This window comes from Somniosus microcephalus, chromosome 3, assembly GCF_052327205.1.
Source record: "Somniosus microcephalus isolate GS21.2 chromosome 3, FLI_Smic_1.0, whole genome shotgun sequence".
In the NCBI taxonomy this organism is placed as follows: Eukaryota; Metazoa; Chordata; class Chondrichthyes; order Squaliformes; family Somniosidae; genus Somniosus; species Somniosus microcephalus.
Genome location: NC_140989.1, coordinates 74,716,249 through 74,736,145, shown reverse-complemented (window position 1 = coordinate 74,736,145; position 19,897 = coordinate 74,716,249). Strand labels below are relative to the sequence as shown.

Genomic DNA, 19,897 nt, shown 5'->3' with positions numbered 1-19,897 from the left:
AATACCGCAGCGTGTGGCGCTGCGGCACGTTGCGCCATGATATTCAGTCGCAGCGCCCCAAGAGGGATGCGGGGCGCCTCCAGTAGCGCCGCGCTTCCCTTTGGGGCGTTACCACTCAATTTCCGGTGGGCGGGTGCAAATGTTTCCGGGGCGCTACTTTTAGCACCCTGGCGAGGCTGGCGCCCCATACGGGGCTATACTCAATTTCTCCCCCTAGATGTTCCATAACATTTTGCTGGTAATGCTCGAACACTCACCAAAATAATTTTGCTCATTAAAAGTCATCTCTGATTTTCTTCTTTATATTTTTTGCCCCTCAGTCTTCAGCTTCAGACCACAGAGGCTCTTCATGAGACTGCAACATATGGTTCTGTGAGACCATATAGGGAGAGTCCACTGCTAGCAAGAGCAAGGCGGACAGAAAGCTTTCACAGTTACCGAGACTTCCAGCCATTTACATTCAGTAAAAATATATTGGATAAAGGGAACGCTGCTTCTGAGAGTGAGACTTCAGTACTGCCAGAGGGTGAGCCAAAAGGAAAAAAACCTGGAGCCGGAGAATGTAGCATTAGTGATCGAAAGGGCCAGGTGACTGACACTCGAGCAAGCAAGAGTCTGGATGGGGCACCAGAGGCTCTGAAACCAAATGAAAGCGTGGCTGACTTCAAGAAAAAGGTGCAGGATGAAGAAACTGATAAAGTTGAAAACAAGAAGAAAAATAGTTTTGAAGGAGGGTTTTTGAGCAGGAAAAAACCTGTTGCAGTCCAGCAGTTGGTCTCATGCCCTGTTGGTGTTGAAGCAGGCAGTGAGCCACATGGTACAGCCTCACAGTCACCAACAAAGGCAACCACCTCTCCTCGCCACAAGAAGTTTGAGGCTTCGTGCCAGGACCACAGTTTATGAGATATAGTCACTACAATGGAAACTTTGATTTTAATTAACAAGGACTTCTTATAATGCTACAGTATTCTCATACACTTAAATTGTACACTAAATACTATTTCAAGCTCAAAGAATTATTGCATACATTTTTTTTGTCAGTATTACTTGTTTTTAAAGTTTTCGGTCGCATTATAGTTATATTAGTGTACACTAAGCACCAGCATAAGCATTGTTACAAAAACTGACACGGGGTCCCCTCCCTAGTGACTCAGCCTGTTGAAGTTTGTTTTTACGTGTTAATGCCTTCAATTGGCTGACTTCCGTTGTAATCCACTCTAATTTTTATATACTGTTTGTGCAGCAAATGCCCATTCTTGCAGCAATATTGAAGTGTAAATCCCATTCTCATTGTCTATTTGCATTTTTTGCTCTGGATGGCTTCAAATTGCATTTATTTTAAAGGTGATGTACAAAAGTTTAAAATCCTGCAGAGAGGATGCTATTGAAGCAAAAAACAATGTAAATATTGATGATCAATATATCTTCCTAGTTTCAAAATGCTATAAGTTTGTGGTCAGAATAATATTCAGTTATATTATAGACATTCTCTAGAAGGGTCCCAAGTCAAAAATGTTACAGACATGAGTGAGCTACCTTGCGTAGAAGTAAGATTACTCAAGTGAAGTACACAATCGAACAGCATTGCTTTTATTATATTGGCTATATTTAATTGTACTTGGAATATGTGTGGTATAGATTGTTAAATAATTCTTCATAGTCAGTGCTTTTTATTTTCACTGCAGTGATCTATTACATGCTGACTGACTAATTAGCAATAACGCCAGTAGAATTAATTTAAAGGCTATTTGGATGATTTTTGGTTATAGTAAGTTCAGCATTGTAGTATGAACATGGAATAAAGCCAGCTTGAGATCTTAACCAAACAATCTTTGATTTAACAACACCAGCAGCAGAGACTATTGAGAAGGAGAGAGGTCATTAGTTGAGGCCATAATTTTAGTTAGACACTCCCAATCAACTTAGTTGGCATGAGGGTGTGTTTGGTACATGCCCAGATGAATGCCTTTTATTCCATCCTTCAAATGAAAGCTGATCTTTCTGCTTAGAAAGATAAATTCTATGCAATCTGCACAGTGCACAGAAGGAAAAATAACAGCACTAGTCATCTGCACTACACTGATGGAGAAACCGCTGATTTTTTAAAAGATATAACATACCTTAATAAAGGGTCCTGTATTATTAGAACGTAATAGTAATTTTGATTCTTAAAAGTGAAACTTGTCAGACACTTGTCACTTATTAACCCTGCTCATAAGGGGCTTTGTGGTGATGCCTAGTGTTTAGTTGAGTGGACTAAGCACTGACTTAGTTGGTAAGATGAGAGAACCTAACAAATTTTGAAAACTAGAGGATAAAGATTAAACCAATTATCACATGTTGTTTGAACAGCCAACATATGAATACGTTTGTGTATAAACCAGATGTCAGGAAAATTCCAGAGCCATTGTAATTTCTTGACTTCAAAACACTATACTAGTCAACTAACCATCAGTTACTGATGCCAATTTATCCTATTTACTGACTGTTAACAAAAAAATCCAAAATGTCTGGCTTCATGTAAATAGCATCATTTTTGTTTACTTGGGGTGGGTGGGGAGAGATTTGGCAATCCACTGCATGTAAAAACTGAACATCTTGTACATCACCTTGAATGAGCTGAGCTCTGAGGCTAGTATTTTAGTACAGTACTGCATAGCTGCTTTTGATAGCAGAGTTCTAATTCTCTACTATTCTAGTAAACTACCAAAGTCTCAGAATGGAAGCTTCTAGTTTTTACCTTATCAAAGCTTGCATAGACAATGATTTTGACCCACTTAAACCTCTTTGGACAAGTTCTGCCTCTTTAAATGTCCGTATTTCCATGTCATATCAGCACCCTACTTACTTTGTAATATCACAACCAAAGTGGGAATTGCATTTCTCAAGTTAAGTATGGTATCAATGCTAGAAAATACCAGAAGAAATAATTGCTGGTAGCCAAAAATTTCTAGGAGTATGAAATTTTTGATTCAGTTCTTGAGAGTCCTAACTTAACAACTTCAAGGGCCTGTTAGAAACTTTCAGGAGGCTACAATGCCCATGGATTGTTACATCACACCAGTGACTGACAAAATCAGCACTTTTCAAAAAGCAGTTTGCACAGCTCTGCAGCAAAGAACTACATTCTTGGAGTTGAAATTTCTGTTTTAATGGGAGAATGCCTTTTATCTTAATAAAATCACATTCTCAGAATTGCACATATCAAAACTGCGCAATCCTGCAATTTTGTTGTAAGTTTCGAATAATGGAGAAAAATTGGTATTTTTTCCATTTCCATTAAAAGGAATTTCACTCACAGGGACACTGGTACACTGTTTTGAAGTATTAAGCACCCTGGGATCCTGATCCCTGGGTTGGCAGAAACTCTGAGAAACAGGAGGGAAGTGATGGATTTTTCTTTTACAAGACGCAACTAAAAATGTAATTAATTCATGTAAAATTGCCTGACTACAGAGTTTTGTAACCGTTGCACTCCATATCGTGTTCCATAGTAATGGATCCAAACGATGAATTAAAAATACAGCTTGTTAAACAATAGTGTTTGTGGAATTGGAGTCATTATTGCCCATGCAAACAGTCTGCAAAACTGTGTTCTCTGATGTCCCATTTAGTTAGGGTTGACATTGTCTATTTTTTACAGTTCCCTGTATGGAAATTTCTACAATGTAAACCAGTTTCTTTTTTTCTGGAAAAGTCCGTTTTTCTACTTCGTTCAATGTCCCATGACTGGGAGCCATTAATCATATTGAAGTTAAGTATTTTGATGAGCGTTTATCAGCAGCAAAGCACTTTACAGCTAATTAAGTAATTTTGAAGTGTTGTCACTGCTGTAATGTAGGAAACATGGTGGCTTATTTATGCACAGCAAGCTCCCACCAACTTGCTTTAATATCAGAGCAGCATAAATGTAATTCAATATGCAAACCTAATTTACACAACAGATGCGGCCTGCACATTGGGCCACACTTTCCTCGGCTCTGTAAGGAGAAGGTCACTGGATCCGTTGGTGGGTGGCGGGTGGGGGGGCAGAAAGAGTGCGTCAAAAGGGGAGAGAGAGCACGAGAGGGGAGCGGGGGGTAGAGAGTCTGAATTGGAAGGGGGGTGGGGGAGAGAGAGGATCAGAGTGGAGAGAAGGTCAAGAACTCTGGGTGGGTGTGAGCGGGGTAAAGAGTATGGAGAGCACAGTAGGGATGGGGGAACGAGTGTGATCCAAGTCTAAAGGGGGGATGGAATGAGAGCGAGAATTGTGATCCAGATGGTATGATGAACCACGTTCTCCCCACCCCCACCCCCTTTACATCCGCACCACGTTCTCCCTCTCCTCCTCTAGACCTGGTTGATTTCTCGGAAAGCTCGGTGCATGTGTGGCAAGTGACATCATTGGACTGGACAAATTCTGGATGTCATGATGCTCACTATTCACTTCATACCCAATAAACCTATTAACAATCTGTGACCCACACACAATGCCCTATCTATGGGGAGTGGGGGGAGGTCAGGAACCCAGGGGGAGAAACTTGAGCAGGAGGAGAAGGCCAGGAACCTGGGAGAGAGGAAATTGGGCAGGAGGAGGTGGTCAGGGATCTGGGGGAGGGGGGAGGAACTTGGGCAGGGGGAGAAGGTCATGAACCCGGGTGGGGGAGGAACCTGGGGAGGGGGGGGATGAAAGTCAGGAACCCGGTGGTGGGGTAAGAGGGTTAGGAACTTGGGCGGGGGGGGGGGGGGGCAGAAACTCGGGGGAAGGTGGTCAGGAACTTGAGCGGGGGGAGGTGGTCAGGAACTTGGGAGGGAAAAGGTCAGCAACTCTGAGAGGGGGGTTATGGTGGGAGGAAGGTTAGGAACTGGGGGGAGGTGGGAGAAGGTCTTGACCTGTGAGGGTGAGCCCTGTCTGTTCTATGTGAGTCCTGTTCTGGCTGGAGCCTGGCAGCCAGAATGGCTCGAAATATACATTGCAAAGAACTCGATTACTTCGGCAGGCAGGATCTAATTACACATTTCAGATAAACTGCTGGGTGTGTCTTGTCCTCCAAAGTGACCAATCAGAAATCTGGTGTTCGAAATAAACATGACCATATTCTGCCATATGTGGGGACCAAAACTGCATACAATACTCCAAATAGCAAGACCTTTTTCAACCTAAGTATAGAATTCTTAATTTTATATTGTACTGTCCTAACAATACAACCTAAAACCATATTTGCTTTCCTATTGTGCTGCTTGTGGGCCTTCAATGATTTGTCCACTATGAAATCTCTTGCTTCATAACCTTTAGTGGGTATTCCTGTGTTAATATACATGCCTGGACCCAAATGGATAACACTGCATTTATTCATATTGAAGGACATCTGCCACATACCCACTTGATATAAATTCCCAATTCACATGCACATTTTAGTGTCATCTGCAAGCTATTTTATAGTTGCATTCATCCCCTCATCCAAATCATTAATGAAGATGGTGAACAGCAATTGTCCCAATGTAGATCCCTGCAGAACTTTATTCATGACCTGGCTCCAAGAAGATCTATTTCCATCAGTGACAACCCTTTGCCTACAAGATTGTCAGTTTACTGACTGCCAATCCTACACAATGAAGTATGACCCAATAGCCAGCTGTGCAGTGCTTTATCAGACTGTCTGGAAATCAAGGTATACAACATTAACTAGACTGCCATCATCTACTAATGTGATCACTCCAAAGAACTAAATCAGGTTAGTGAGGTAGGATCCCTGTTTTCTATAGCTGGTGTGTGGTTTAAAGGTTTAATTTATAGTGCAAGCAAAAAAACCAATGTACTTAAATGCAATAAAAAGGAATGCTTCTCAAATTTCAGGATAACTTCAACATTTGTTTTGAGATTCTGTTCTAGTTGGGTTTATGTTCCAATCATTTCAGCTTTCTATGACTCTTTGACTTCCAGTTGGTAATGGGTTAATTGATGTTTTATGCAGGTCATCTGCAACTTGTAGAGTATAACGGCACAGAAGGAAGCCATTCGGCCCTTCGAGTCCGTGCCAGCTCGCTGTAGAGCAGTCAGTCCCATTCCCCCGTTGTATCCCCGTAGCCCTGCAAGTTTATTTCCCTCAAGTGCCTATCCAGTCTCACCTGGAAAACATTGAGTGCCTCCGCTTCCACCACTTCCGTTAGCAGCGAATTCCAGGCCCTCGCCACTCGCTGCATAAAAAAGTTTTTCCTCACATCCCCCCTGTATCTCTTGACCAAAACCTTAAATCTGTGTCCCCTAGTCCTTGTACCATCAACTAGTGTGAACAGCCTTTCCCTGTCTAGCCTATCCAAACCCGTCATAATCTTGTGCACCTCTATCAAATCACCCCTCAACCTCCTTTGCTCTAATGAAAACAAATCCAGCTTCTCCAACCTGTCCTTTTAGCTAAGATTCCCCCATCCCTGGAACTGTTCTGGTAAATCTCCTCTGCACCCTCTCAAGGGCCTTCACGTCCTTCCTAAAGTGTGGTGACCAGAACTGGATGCAATATTCCAGTTGTGGCCTAACCAGCGCTTTATAAAGGTTCAGCATAACTTCTCTACTTTTGTACTCAATACCTCTGTTTATGAAGCCCAAGATCCCATATGCTTTGCTAACCACTCTCTCAATATGTCCTGCCACCTTCAGGGCCCAATGCACATTAACTCCCAGGTCCCTCTGTCCCTGCACACTCTTTAAAACTGTGCCATTAAGTGTATATTGCCTCTCCCTGTTCCTTCTGCCAAAATGCATCACCTCACACTTTTCTATTAAATTCCATCTGCCCATTCTGCTAGCCTTTCTATGTCCTGTTGCAGTCGATTGGTATCATCACTGTTTGCCACACCCCCAAATTTAGTGTCATCGGAAAATTTAGAAATTCTACTCTGTATTCCAATATCCAGGTCATATATATATATATCAAAAAAAGCAGTGGTCCCAGCACTGACCCTTGGGGAACACCACTGTCTACTATCCTCCAGTCTGAAAAACAGCTATTTACCACAACTCGCTGTTTTCTGTTCTTAAGCCAATTCCTTATCCAAGCTGCCACTGACCCACCTATTCCATGAGCCTCAATTTTGTTAACCAGCCTTCTATGGGGTACTTTGTCAAACGCTTTCCGAAAATCTGCTAAATGATCAAATATTTAGTTGACTAACTGTGAACATATAAAAGCAGCTTGATTCAGTTGGTAACTGAATTTAACTGATTTTGATTCGTTCATATTTAGTCAATCAAATATTTGATAATTTAAGTCTTTACTTCAGCAATCATTAATATTTACCCGATGGATGTGTGACACCATGAAATGTACCACTTTTGAGGTGATACCTTAAAGGTGTGACATAACCTGTGGACTAAATATAAAACTTTGAGGAAGGACTCTGTCCAGGTTAAACCCTTTTCTGGTCTCCCAAAATAATTGATCACCTGTATACATTAGTCAGACACAATAATCAAATGGAAAACACTGTTTTATTGCATATAACATACTAAAGATTTAAACTGCATGGCCTAGAAATTCGATCACACCTGAAAGTAGGCACACGGGCAGGGGCAAGTGCTGCTTGTGCGTCTTCACAAGACCACAGCGACTAAATTTTGTGCTGGGAACTCATTATCATGTGTCAGGCATGCCGTCAGCACTACCCACGCTGCTTATTTCTCTCCACGGATGTTGCCTGGCCTGCTGAGTTTTTCCAGCATGTTCTGTTATTTCTGCTTATTAGCTGGTTGGGGGATGGGGTTCGTGAAATCGGGTGTCTCTGGCGTCACTTAAAGGTTGATCTGGAGAGGGCAACCAGGTCTAGTCCAGGTGGTGAGAAGGAGGAAGAAGATCATGTTCTCCTCGGGGTGGGGGGGGGAAAGAAAGCCCTCCAGGCAACACCTTCACAGCCAGTGGGAAGAGGTCACTGAGGAGGTCAATGTAAGGAGCTTAGATTCCCAGGACATGACTGCAATGTTGAAAAAAGTGAACTCAGCAGATTTGTCAAGGTAAGAATCCTACCTCTTGCCTCAATTACTCTCTTCTCATACCTGCACCACCTGCAGCCACACTACTCAACACTCCCTTCCCCTGCTTCCCTTCACTCTCCTAGAATAATTGCACCACATTTCACTCCACCTTAGCCTAATACTCACACATTCTACACCTCCAACTCTCACCACTACTGCAACCACTATTGGTTACTTTCCGGCAGCTCACATCTTGCACACAACATCTGCACTATTCAACTATGACGGGCACATTTCTCCGAACAGCTCACAAGGCTAACACACTCCCGACATTCTTGCAGGAAAAGGTCATGCACAACTGGACATCATGGGCAGGGGAGAGTCATGGCCATGGTGAGTGGCAATGCTGGAGGAGATGTTGTGGAGGGTCTCTTCATGCCTTACCCTCTTTCAGCAGCCACTCTTCTCTCACTGCTCTTTTCACATGGCAAGAGAGCCCCAGGTGGGCAGAGGACACCCTCAACGCCTCCTTGAAAAGGTGCAACATCCGCACTGACACCTGGGAATCCCTGGCCCAAGACAGCACAAAGTGGAGGAGAAGCACCCGGGAAGGCGCCGAACATCTCGAGTTTCTTCGCCAGGAGCAGGAGGAAACCAAGCACAAATAGCGGAAGGAGCGCATGTCAACCCAAGCACCCCACCCACCTGTCCCTTCAACCACCATCTGCCCCACCTGTGATAGAGACTGTAGGTCCCGCATTGGACTCATCAGTCACCTGAGAATTCACTTCTAGTGTGGAAGCAAGTCATCCTCAGTTCCGAGGGACTGCCGAAGAAGAAAGCTAACCCTTGTCCCTCTTTTTCATTTCAGGTGCTGTAATTGTTGAGGCCCTTCTGCCACTTCAGGAAGAGGAGTCCACTCTCCCTGGAGTTGGAGTGCAACTCGATCTTTTGTGGTGCTATTCGCTGAGCAAGTACCAGCTCAAAGACTGGCACCACGTGTACTTTAGAGGTAGGTTAGAAGAGGAATCTTCACATGGTGAATCACCGCCAGGCACAAGTATGTAGGAATAAAAACAGAAAATGTTGGAAATACTCAGTGGGTCAGGCAGCATCTGTGGAGAGAGAAGCAGAGTTAACATTTCAGGTCTATGACCAACCTGAAATGTTAACTCTGTTTCTTTCTCCACAGATGCTGCCTGACCCGCTGAGTATTTCCAACATTTTCTGTTTTTATTTCAGATTTCCAGCATTCGCAGTATCTTGCTTTTGTACAAGTATGCAGGAGCTAGTGCAAAGGGGATAGGACACCACAGATGTCAGTTCACCGGAGGGTATGATCACCTACTAGTTCTGCTGCAGAGGACTCAGAGTGCCCAGATTACTGAAGAAAGCTGATGACCAGGAAATGTTAGGTGCACTGGGCAGCTTGCTAGTGAGCTTGCGCACAATGGCTGAAAGCTTGGAGAAGTCCAGCTCCAACTTGTGTCGGGGAATTGCACAGGGAATGGAGACCATTCTGTTGAGCAGTGAGTAATCAGGTCCATGAACTGACAGTCATGCCCACCATTATCGAACGTCTGGTGACAGCTTCCATTGTCTTAATTCTATTTCTGGCGATGGCATGGTAGGCCAGTTCTGCGTCTGTACCAGGGTTCCTGAAAGGAGTCATGAGCCATGTTCAGAAGAGATATCCCTTGTTGCCAAGTAGCCAGCCTCTGATCCTGTGACCTTGCTGGAAAAGGTGGCACAGAGGACTGGCGCAGGATGAATGAATCATGAGACAGTTGCCAGGAAACCAGGCACAGACCTGCATGATGCGCTACCTGTGGTCGCAAACACAAGCTGGACGTTGAAGGATTGATATTCCTTTCTGTTGATGGGGAGCCTGCAAGGCAATGTGGACCCTGAAGAAACCTGTAATGCAGATAAAACCTAGTGCTCTCTCATCCTGCTTCACTCTGTCCATTAGGAATGTGATATAGATGTTCTTCCTGGCATGGAGAGCCTCAGTGACCTCCCTGATACAGTGGTGCTTGGCAAACTGGGAGATGCCGCCGATGTCACCTGCTACAGGCTTGAAGGGCCCTGTTGCATTAAAGTTAAAGGCCATAGTGACCTTAACAGCCACAGGCTGTGCTGTCAATGCCCTGGTTTGGCGCTCAAGTTGTGGCTGCAGCAGGTGATACAGCTTAGTGACAGTCTCCTGGGTGAAGCGCAGGCACCTGAGACATTGCTCCTCTCTGAAGTTGAGGTATGAGAAGTGCTTCCTGAAGTCCCGCTGCAAGTATAGTCTTCTGTGCAGTGCCCCCCTCCTCTCTCTTGCTCCTGCTCTCTCCTACATTCTTCACTGCATCCCCTCCTCCTCCAGTCCCAACCCCAAAGGTAGATCTGCCAGACCACCCATGAGTGGAATAAAATTGTTTAAAAAGCAGACAAAATCAGTCCAGCACCAGCACAGTTATTCCCAGATAGCTATCTAGCAGCCCAAGAGGACAAACCAGCAACTAACCTGTATGGAGTGGATGAGCCCTTTAAATCGTGCTCCTGCAGGGTCCTTGCTGACTGTTAGCAGCATGATTTGCTGGCTGAGTTTATCATGTGGCAGATCAATTTCCCAAAAGGGTCCTAAAACAAGCATAGGACCCTTATTTTAATATTATAATGAGACTTTATATTACTTTTGGTGCGCGTCCATGATGCCTATGGAGCAGCCTGGTCCAATATGCCATATTGGACCGTTAGGCACCTGCTGTATGCCTGTAAAACGGGTGCACAATTTCGAATTTCTAGGCCTAAAAAGTCTAAATATACAAAAGAAACATTTGCAAAAATACTTAATTTGCAATGCCACAAAAATACACACACAGTAAAAATATGTACTCAGTAAATGTAAGATTTTTTTCTACAATTACCAAGCTGATCACATTAGATACTTCAGATATGAGTTTTCTTAAATCTAAGAATTACAGAATGTTGACAGACTAAGCACATTACTTTTGAAATCATTCAGAAAACTTGAATTTTACCTTGGTTTCTTTTGTTACTCTGAAGTGCTTAAGTCAACACTCTTGGCTTTGGACTGTCAGATCACTGTATTTTTACACTCTAGATGTTGCTTATGCAAAAGCCAGTAACCCTGTTTGTTCAGTGGGTAGTGCACCTTTCCTTCACTCTGGACACATTTGCCAGGTACAGGTTATCTGGTACAGTGACGAGGTAGTTCAGTTGACAGCACATCTGAATTATAACATTTCAGAAGGTAATACTGTAAAGGCTGCAGAGTACTTTGAATACAATAATTAGATGTTGTGAAATGCAGTGTGTTTGATCTAATGCTATTAACACGAATAGTGTCCAGATTATTGAAGTAAAGGTAAATCTTTAACAGCTACTTGCATTGCAGCAACTCAATATATCCTGACAGGTATCACATTTAATACAGAATTACTAACACAATTGAAGAGGTTCAGAAAACAGTCGTCGTTTTGTACCTAAGCAATATATACAGTAACATTCTTATTTGAGAACTTCCACTAGATTTGTTTTTTAAGACAAACTTTTTGTTGTCAAAATTGTCATAACGGCATTACTAACAAGTCTGTCTGAAATCTTTATTGGATTATATCAGTGATATCCACAACTTAAGATCCTTAAAAACAGACTTGTAATTTATAATCAAATTATTTAATATTTACTTATCACTTGAAAGGCAACTCCTGTATATCAAATTTAAACATTTTTATATTAAAGCATTGATCATTATATTGGGATCATTTTAGTTTGGTACATTTCACACAGCAAAGCCAAATCCACTTGTAATAACAATAAAGAATCATTCCCCATTCTTTATAGTGCTTTTCATTCATGTCCATATATTCTTGCTCAGAGTTGGATTTTTCATTAAATAAATGCATGGTTTATAAGATTATTTGAAAGAAAAATGTAACTGTTTTTAATGTAACTGTTTTTAATCATTTTGTTAAACTTTTAAACTTAATTGGGAATACATAGAACAATTTTTCAGCCTGACTACCCGACAATGGGATCAGTACAGTTAAACTTCACTGGTCGACCGCCCAAAAGTCAAAATCTAATCTATGTTGTTTTTCCCAAGAACTTTATTTCAAACAGCATGTAATATTTATGTGGAACTTTAAATAGGCAAATTGTCTAAACAGGGCAATTTTAAGTTTCAACATCCCTTTACATTCTAGTGGCAGCCCTTTAAGGATTACTTGCATGCATAATATTTCCCCTAACCCTAACCCTTCCCAGAAGCAAGCCTAATATGAGTCTGGAGCTTAACACAAACTCGCATAAGGTTGGCCCAGTGTTAAGCTCACTGCTCTGTGGTCTCACCATTTTTGTGCCAATATCAGAAAATACATCCTCTTTCTCCTTCAGAATACTGCGGGATACTTTTTGTTATGGATTGCCTGTACTATGTAAAAGTATTCAGATGAAGTTTGTAAGTCTTCAAGCCTACACAAAGCAGTGAAATGTGTATGTGGACTGGATAAATACATGTCCGATTTCAGTAACCTGGCACAACTCTATTAGTACAAGCATTTTGATTAAGTAAAAAAAACTCCATACCAATTATTGCATGAGTAATACTGATTCATTTAAACTTCGGTCTACAGGGAGTTTATAATACCCAGGGCTCTCATTACAAATTATTCATACACAGCATTTGTCAGCTTGTTTTTTGTTGCTAATTCTGATGGGCATGGATGACCTGATTTTCTTTGTATACCATAAACACCCCAAGAGTTTTCTCTTTTGAAGAAGCTATTGTTCTCCCGCCTGAAATATATTAAACAAAAAGTTCCAACACGAGTGTCAAAAATTTGCAGAGTAAGCATCAGTTAGTAAATGTGATCTACATTATCTGAGACTTTGTCTCTCATCGTGTTCAAGTTTCATACTTCAGATTTACAGACAGTAGATCTGACAAACTAAAATAAAACTATTTTTTAAAAAATAATTGTATACATAATCACAGAAAGAATCCCATAGTTATTATTTTGTTTTAAAAGATTTGTTTTCTGTTAATCATCTTTGAATAAAGGCCTAATGTGTTTTAGTAGTTAATTTGTATACAGCAACATTAAGAGCCAGCAGTATTTGAGCAAAAATATAAATACAGTAGTCACCACTGAAAATATGCTGTGCATTTGTTGGGGTAATTCTTCACAACATTGATGAAAGATCCCACCCAAAATGTTACCTTTTCTTTTCAAATGCTGGCCAATCTGCTGAGCATTTCCAATATTCTCTATTTTTATTTTAATGATTAATTTCAGATTGTTAGTATAACTGCTACACAAATGAGCCACTTCATTAAAGTTCAATCACAGTGGCTTTTCTTTATGGTGAGACGAGTTAAAAGATACAAATGATTAAGTGGCAGATAAGTGAGACATTATCAAAGAGGTTCCTTGCTCTGCTTTCACTTCTCCTTCCCCACTCCGAATACTGCACCAGTGTTTTCATTGTTTCTAAAACCCCACCATAAACAGGTAGCTATGGACTTTTACATGATTCTTTGTGATCCTGAGTCCTGGCCTGCCTCATATTGCATACCTCAAATACCAATACTTTGGCTCACAAAGTTGTCATTGTCGATTGCTGGTACTAAGATCCAGCACTGCTCCCTTTCAACCTAAGTACTTCCTCTTAGTTTTTAACATTGAATAAATAAGAGCATGCACAGTTAGTTCAAAGTTTTTCACGGTACTGTAGTATAAAAATATGAACGATCTCAGAGGCTACATACCATTGGCGAGGCTTTGCACTCTGTGGGTGATTTATCGTAAAATCACAGGTGCACTGGCTGCAATTTTGCTCCCATAAATGTCAATGAATGGAAAATTGCGAGCAAAGCAACCGCGATTTACCGGTAAGTCGCTCACTGCATGCGAACCTCCTGGAGCAGAGGATTAGAAAATCTGCCCCTGTACATTGAAGGATTATGCCTTCTGTGCCACCGAATCATAGAATCATCGAATGATACTGCACAGAAGGAGGCCATTCAGCCGATCGTGCCTGTGCCAGCTCTTTGATAGAGCTATCCAATTAATCCCACTCCCTGCTCTTTCTCCATAGCCCTGTAAATATTTTCCCTTTAGTATTTATCCAATTTTCTTTTGAATGTTACTAATGAATCTGCTTCTACCACCCTTTCAGGCAGAGCATTCCAAATCACAACAACTCACTGTAAAAAAATGTTTCCTCATGTCGCCTCTGGTTCCTTTGCCAATCATCTTAAATCTGTGTCTTCTGGTTACCGACCCTTCTGCCACTGGAAACAGTTTCTCCTTATTTACTCTAGCAAAACCATTCATGATTTTGAACACCTCTATCAAATCTCCTCTTAATCTTCTCTGCTCTAAGGAGAACAACCCCAGCTTCTCCAGTCTCTCCACATAACTGAAGTCCCTCATCCATGGTACCATTCTAGTAAATCTCCTCGGCACCCACTTAAAATCAGCCTTCTTAAAGTGTGGTGCCCAGAAATGAACACAATACTCCAGCTGAGGCCTAACCAGTGTTTTATAAAGGTTTAGCATAACTTCCTTGCTTCTATACTCTATTACTCTATTAATAAAGCCAAGGATCCCATATGTTTTTTTTTTAAACAGCCTTCTCAACTTATCTTGCCACCTTCAAAGATTTGTGTACATACACCCCCAGGGCTCTCTGTTCCTGCACCCCCTTTAAAATTGTACCATTTAGTTCTTATTACCTCTCCTCATTCTTCCTACTAAAATGTATCATTTCACACTTCTCTGCGTTAAATTTCATCTGCCACGTGTCTGCCCATTTCACCAGTCTGTCTACGTCCTTGTGAAGTCTGTTACTCTCCTCCTCATTGTTTACTAAATTTCTGAGTTTCGTATCTTTGAAATTATGTCCTGTATACCCAAGTCCAGGTCATTAATATATATGAAAAAGAGTAGTGGTCTTAAAACTGACCCCTGGGGACACCACCCTCCAATCTGAAAAACAACTGTTCACCACTGCTTTGTGCTTTCTGTTACTTAGCCAATTGTGTATCCATGCTGCCACTGCCTCTTTAATCCCACGGGCTTTAATTTACTAACAAGTCTATTATGTGGTACTTTGTCAAACGCCTTTTGAACGAATCAAACTCACTACCCTCATCAACCCATTCCGTTACTTCATTAAAGAACTCGATCAAGCTAGTTAAACATGATTTGCCTTTAACAAATCTGTGCTGACTTTCATTTATTAGCCTATACTTTCCCAAATGCCAATTAATTTTTTTCCCAGATTATTGTCTCTAAAATCTTCCTCACCACCGACGTTAGGCTGAGGTTGTCCCTCTCTTTTTTAAACAGTTGTGCAACATTTGCAATCCTCCAGTCCTCTGGCACCACCCCCATATTCAAGGATGACAGAGCTAGTTTGTACAATGATGAATTTGTGCAGAAATCATAGTTTAAATTTGGAATACATGAACTTTTAAGTATTTACAATATTATTTTATCAAAAAAGTGCAATTCTACTTCAGGCAAGGATGAGTGATATCTTCAGCACCAACTGCTACTAACATGAGGGCCCTCTGCTGGACAACAAGTCTATCACATTATGGATTGTGACTTGTGGAATTGAGAACTGCGCCAGAATGAAAATTGATTGAAAGCAACCCAAATGCAAATGCCACAGAATACTGACAGTGGTGACCATCAGCTGATTATCTTTTTTATTTGCTAAATACATATAATTAACCCATTTATTCCTCAATGCATATAGTGCAGCCTAGAAACAAATATGATTCAAACAGTACTTTAAAGCAACAGGAACCCCAGAATGGTCTGTGATAATTCTTCTTATAACTGAGTGTCTGTGAATATCGTGTGCTCTTTTGTAACTGAACTAAAGCCTTTAATTGACTCCAATAGTTCTTCATCGTCTGGGTACTGAAAGAGAAATAAAAATCACATTAGATAAGCATCATGCATTTACAACAACCACAAATGCTTGTACGGGATTAGGCTTTCACTTAGTCAAACTGTATGGTTTGATGCACATCGAATTCAATCATGTAATGAAACCATCTTTTCCTATCTTTTCTCTTTTCAGACATTGATGGATCACTGTGTATTTCTAGCATTCTTTGTTGCCATTATGGATTTCCAGCATTTGCAGTTTTTTTCTTTTTATATCTAATGAATCACTTCATGAATAATTATGGTTTATATTGGATTCCAGATTGATCAAGGTCTACTCTGAAATGGGATTAAGCCAATGATTTCAAAGTAACTCCTTTCTTCATCACACTTATATAAGAAAATAAAGGGATGAAATTTGTTAATGACAATAACGCAAAATGGGCTAATAGCAAATCATCAGCCCCTTTTATACCATGCCCAATTTTCTTTTCTATTGATTTTGATGGAAAAGAAAATTGGGCTCGGTATAAAATGGGCTGCTGATTCGCTATCAGTTCATTTTGACCAATTTCACCCCCTAAGTGTTTGGAAATATTTAACTGCTGTACATATTTAGGATTTAATTACCATTCCACTGTCACGACCCTGTACAAGGGAGTCCCAAGCCGAGTCTTCAATCAGGGATCTTTTGTCATGGGTATCGATCAGCTGACTGACACTGCGGTGCAGGGAAGTCTGAGAACAGGCGTGACTCAGCTCACTCTGGCTTGGCACACGTAGCACTGACATGCTGCAATTACTGATGTGAGATCTAGGTCCTGCGATTTTTGTATCTGTTAGTCCCTATGAGTCAAAACAATTATTAATAACTACTATTAGTAATTGGCATTAGGAATTAGTAATGTAATGGTACCGGATCAGGAACTGTATGCATCTGTATGAATACAGATTCAATTCCACTACAACAAACTCTTTACCAGATTTACAGCACAACCTCAGTATTACTTAATGAAAGTATTTTCAGCCTTTGCAAAAATTCTTTAGGTAAAAAATGAAGTGCATACCAGATCAGTGTATTCTTATGCATCTTTATTGTCTATTAATTATTGATAAACATTAATAACTATTGGAGACCAAGCCATTAATTAGATCTTTAAAGTATTATTTCTATGGAACAAAAATCAGGCGGGTTCTACATAGGGCGGGTGATCTGCTTCCCCAGGTTACCACCCAGGTACTGAAGTTGAAAATGACCACCTTCTGTTTCTATATATACTCTTATCAGTATCAAGCAATTAGATCAGGTGTAGTAGGGCGGGACTAGAGTTTGTCAGAACCCATTTATCAAACATTAATTTCCCTGTTGTTTGTCCATAAATTTGAGGCAAAAAGGCTGGGAAATTATAAGAGTTGCCTACAAAGAGCGATAAATAAAATTAAATGTGACCACTTAAAGTTTACTGACTGACGAAGGGGATAAAAATTGTTGGTAGCCTTTCTAAAGGCTTATAATATTTATGTGTTTTCAGCCTTTGCAAAGATTTTTTAGGTAAAAATGCCTGGCAACATCCAGTGGCTGGTGCCCAGTAGAGGTGCAAAACTTTGTCTTTGGCTAAGGGATGGAGCAGCACAACATTCAAACCATTGTTTGATGGTTGGCAAATAGAGATGGTGCTGCATGAAGTGTCAGAGAGGAAGTGGCCTTGTTTGTCACCCCAGGCCACTCTACCGACAGAACTGCAATACAGCATGTCTGAAAGAGGTGGAGACAGGGAACTTGAGGGTACAGGTGACTGTTAACATATCTGTGGCACATATTGGCTGCAAGTGTCCTTGCAGCAGATGGCACAACTCTGTTACTGCCTCCCTGGTGCCTTTGCCTGTAAATACAGGTATGAGTGCACCGTTGGGTGGATGCAGTCTGGCTGTGGTGCAGCCTAACCAGCCTGGTATCTCTGTGTTGCTCCTCATTTTCTTCTTCCATGAAACATTTAGTCAAGGACAATTCCACTTGGGTAACCCATTGTCCCAATATAATGAACATTTCAAAAATACTGGTGATACTTGGCACAAGGCTTCCTGAGCAATTAAGTGCTGACATGGAAAAAGGATTAAAAATCAACAGTCTCAAAACACAGCAAAAAAACTTCTTGCACATCTTTTTCATTGCACTTCATAATACAACACAGGCCCTAGCAACCATGAGTACCCATTTTATATGGGCAAGTTTATGACTATTATTATGGAGAAAACTCTCGGAAATTGTGTAGACATTTAATTACATAATTGGATCCTCATTTAAATATTGCAATTGATAATTTAGTGGGCACTTCTGATGCCACATGAAAACCTGACAGGAAAATTAAGTGGGCCATTAAATGGGCAGAGATCTGGTGTAACAGTCTCTGTTCATACTTACAACCAATTCACACCTATTTATAGGTGTAACCAATTAGAAAATCTACCCAATGTTGATTAGGTTTTGAAAACCTTATTAGTCTGGAGGCAGGCGCCAGTGTGATGTACAGAATGGCAAATGCCATGTCTTAGAAGCTAAACATTTCTAACTCAAATTAAAAAACAATAATGGGAGAATTTTCAGGTGGTTGGGCATAAGATCTTAGAAGCTGTGGAAATAAATCAGGGCTTCCACCCCTCTTACTTTCCAATTAGGACACCCTGATATTAGCTTATGCATTTTAATTTACTGCTAATCATCATCATCGGTCGACTATTGCCAGAGCGTTTGCTATGTAGTGCAGCTGTTCACAGGTTGTGGACACTCTTGGCTAATTCAAAGATTAGCTTATCTGCCTTTTGATGATCTTTGCTCAATCATGGGTCCCACTAACCACCTCCAGATGCTCATCTGCCCAAAGCCGTTTACTGTCATTACGGTAGCAGGTTTAATCTTGACCTGACTTTACTAGGTGTCAGCCTTGGCTCAGTGGGTAGTACTCATGTCTCTGAGTCAGAAGGTTGTGGGTTCAAGTCCCACTCCAGTGACTTGAGCACAAAATCCAGGCCGATACTGAGATAGTGCTGCACTGTCAGAGATGCCATCTTTCACTAAATTAGGAAGGACACTAAGTAGTGCAGATGGGAGCAGGAAGTTACAAAAGGACATAGACAGATTAAGTGAGTGGCATAACTATGGCAAATGGAGTTCAATGTGGACAGATGTGAGGTCATCCACTTGGGACCCAAGAAAGATAAATCAGAGTATTTTCTAAATGAGTCCAAGTACACAAATCATTAAAAAACAGTAGACAGGTACAAAAACCAATCAGAAAGGCTAATGGAATGTTGACCTTTTATAGGGCTGGAATACAAAGGGAATGAAGTTATGCATCAGTTGTATAAAGCGTTGGTCAGACCTCCATCTGGGGTACTGTGTTCAATTTTGGGCACCACACCTCAGGAAGGATGTATTGACCTTGGAGGGGGTGCAGCGCAGATTCACCAGAGTGATACCTGGGCTTAGAGGGATAGGTTATGAGGACAGGTTGCATAAACTTGGCTAGTATTTCTTTGAGTATAGGAGAGGTGATCTGATCGAGGTGTTTAAAATGTTAAAAGGATTTGATAGGGTATATACAGAGAAACTATTTCCTCTGGTGGGGTATCAAGAACAAGGTGAGATAATCATAAAATGAGAGCTAGGCCATTCAGGAGCAAAATCAGGAAGCACTTTTTCACACAAACGGTAGAAATTTGGAACTCTCTCCCCAACATGTTGTGCATGATCGGACAATTGGAGCTTTCAATACTGAGAGAGTCATATTTTGGTTAGGTAAGGGGATCAAGCACTATGGAGTAAAGGCAGGAAAATGGAGTTGAGGTGCAGATCCGCCATGATCTAATTCAATGGTGGAGCAAGCCCGAAGGGCTGAATGGCCTAATCCTGTTCCTAATGTTCTTATGTCCTTACCACTGATAGTATTTAAAAGAAAGAACTTGTACGTATGTAACACTTTTCACAATCTTAGGACATGCATTTCTTTAAACAGTAGCACTGAAATTTTTT

General features: G+C 41.2%; 2 protein-coding genes across 3 annotated transcripts in view; one reads left to right on the top strand and one right to left on the bottom strand.

Moving 5' to 3' along the window:
- The window catches only part of kctd3 (potassium channel tetramerization domain containing 3), a 91,228-nt gene extending 87,688 nt beyond the window's left edge, over nucleotides 1-3,540 (top strand). For both annotated transcript variants that reach the window (XM_085981160.1, XM_085981163.1), the window contains one exon: nucleotides 321-3,540. In XM_085981160.1, coding sequence (XP_085837286.1) covers nucleotides 321-903 — 583 coding nt within the window. In that variant the 3' untranslated portion in view covers nucleotides 904-3,540. The remainder of the gene's footprint in view (nucleotides 1-320) is intronic.
- Nucleotides 3,541-9,176: 5,636 nt separating this feature from the next.
- Nucleotides 9,177-19,897, bottom strand: part of ush2a (Usher syndrome 2A (autosomal recessive, mild)) — a 1,396,947-nt gene continuing 1,386,226 nt past the window's right edge. Inside the window, exons 72-73 of the mRNA XM_085981156.1 lie at nucleotides 16,498-16,713; nucleotides 9,177-15,897 (exon numbers count right to left, since the gene is read on the bottom strand). Coding sequence (XP_085837282.1) covers nucleotides 15,808-15,897; nucleotides 16,498-16,713 — 306 coding nt within the window. The 3' untranslated portion in view covers nucleotides 9,177-15,807. The remainder of the gene's footprint in view (nucleotides 15,898-16,497; nucleotides 16,714-19,897) is intronic.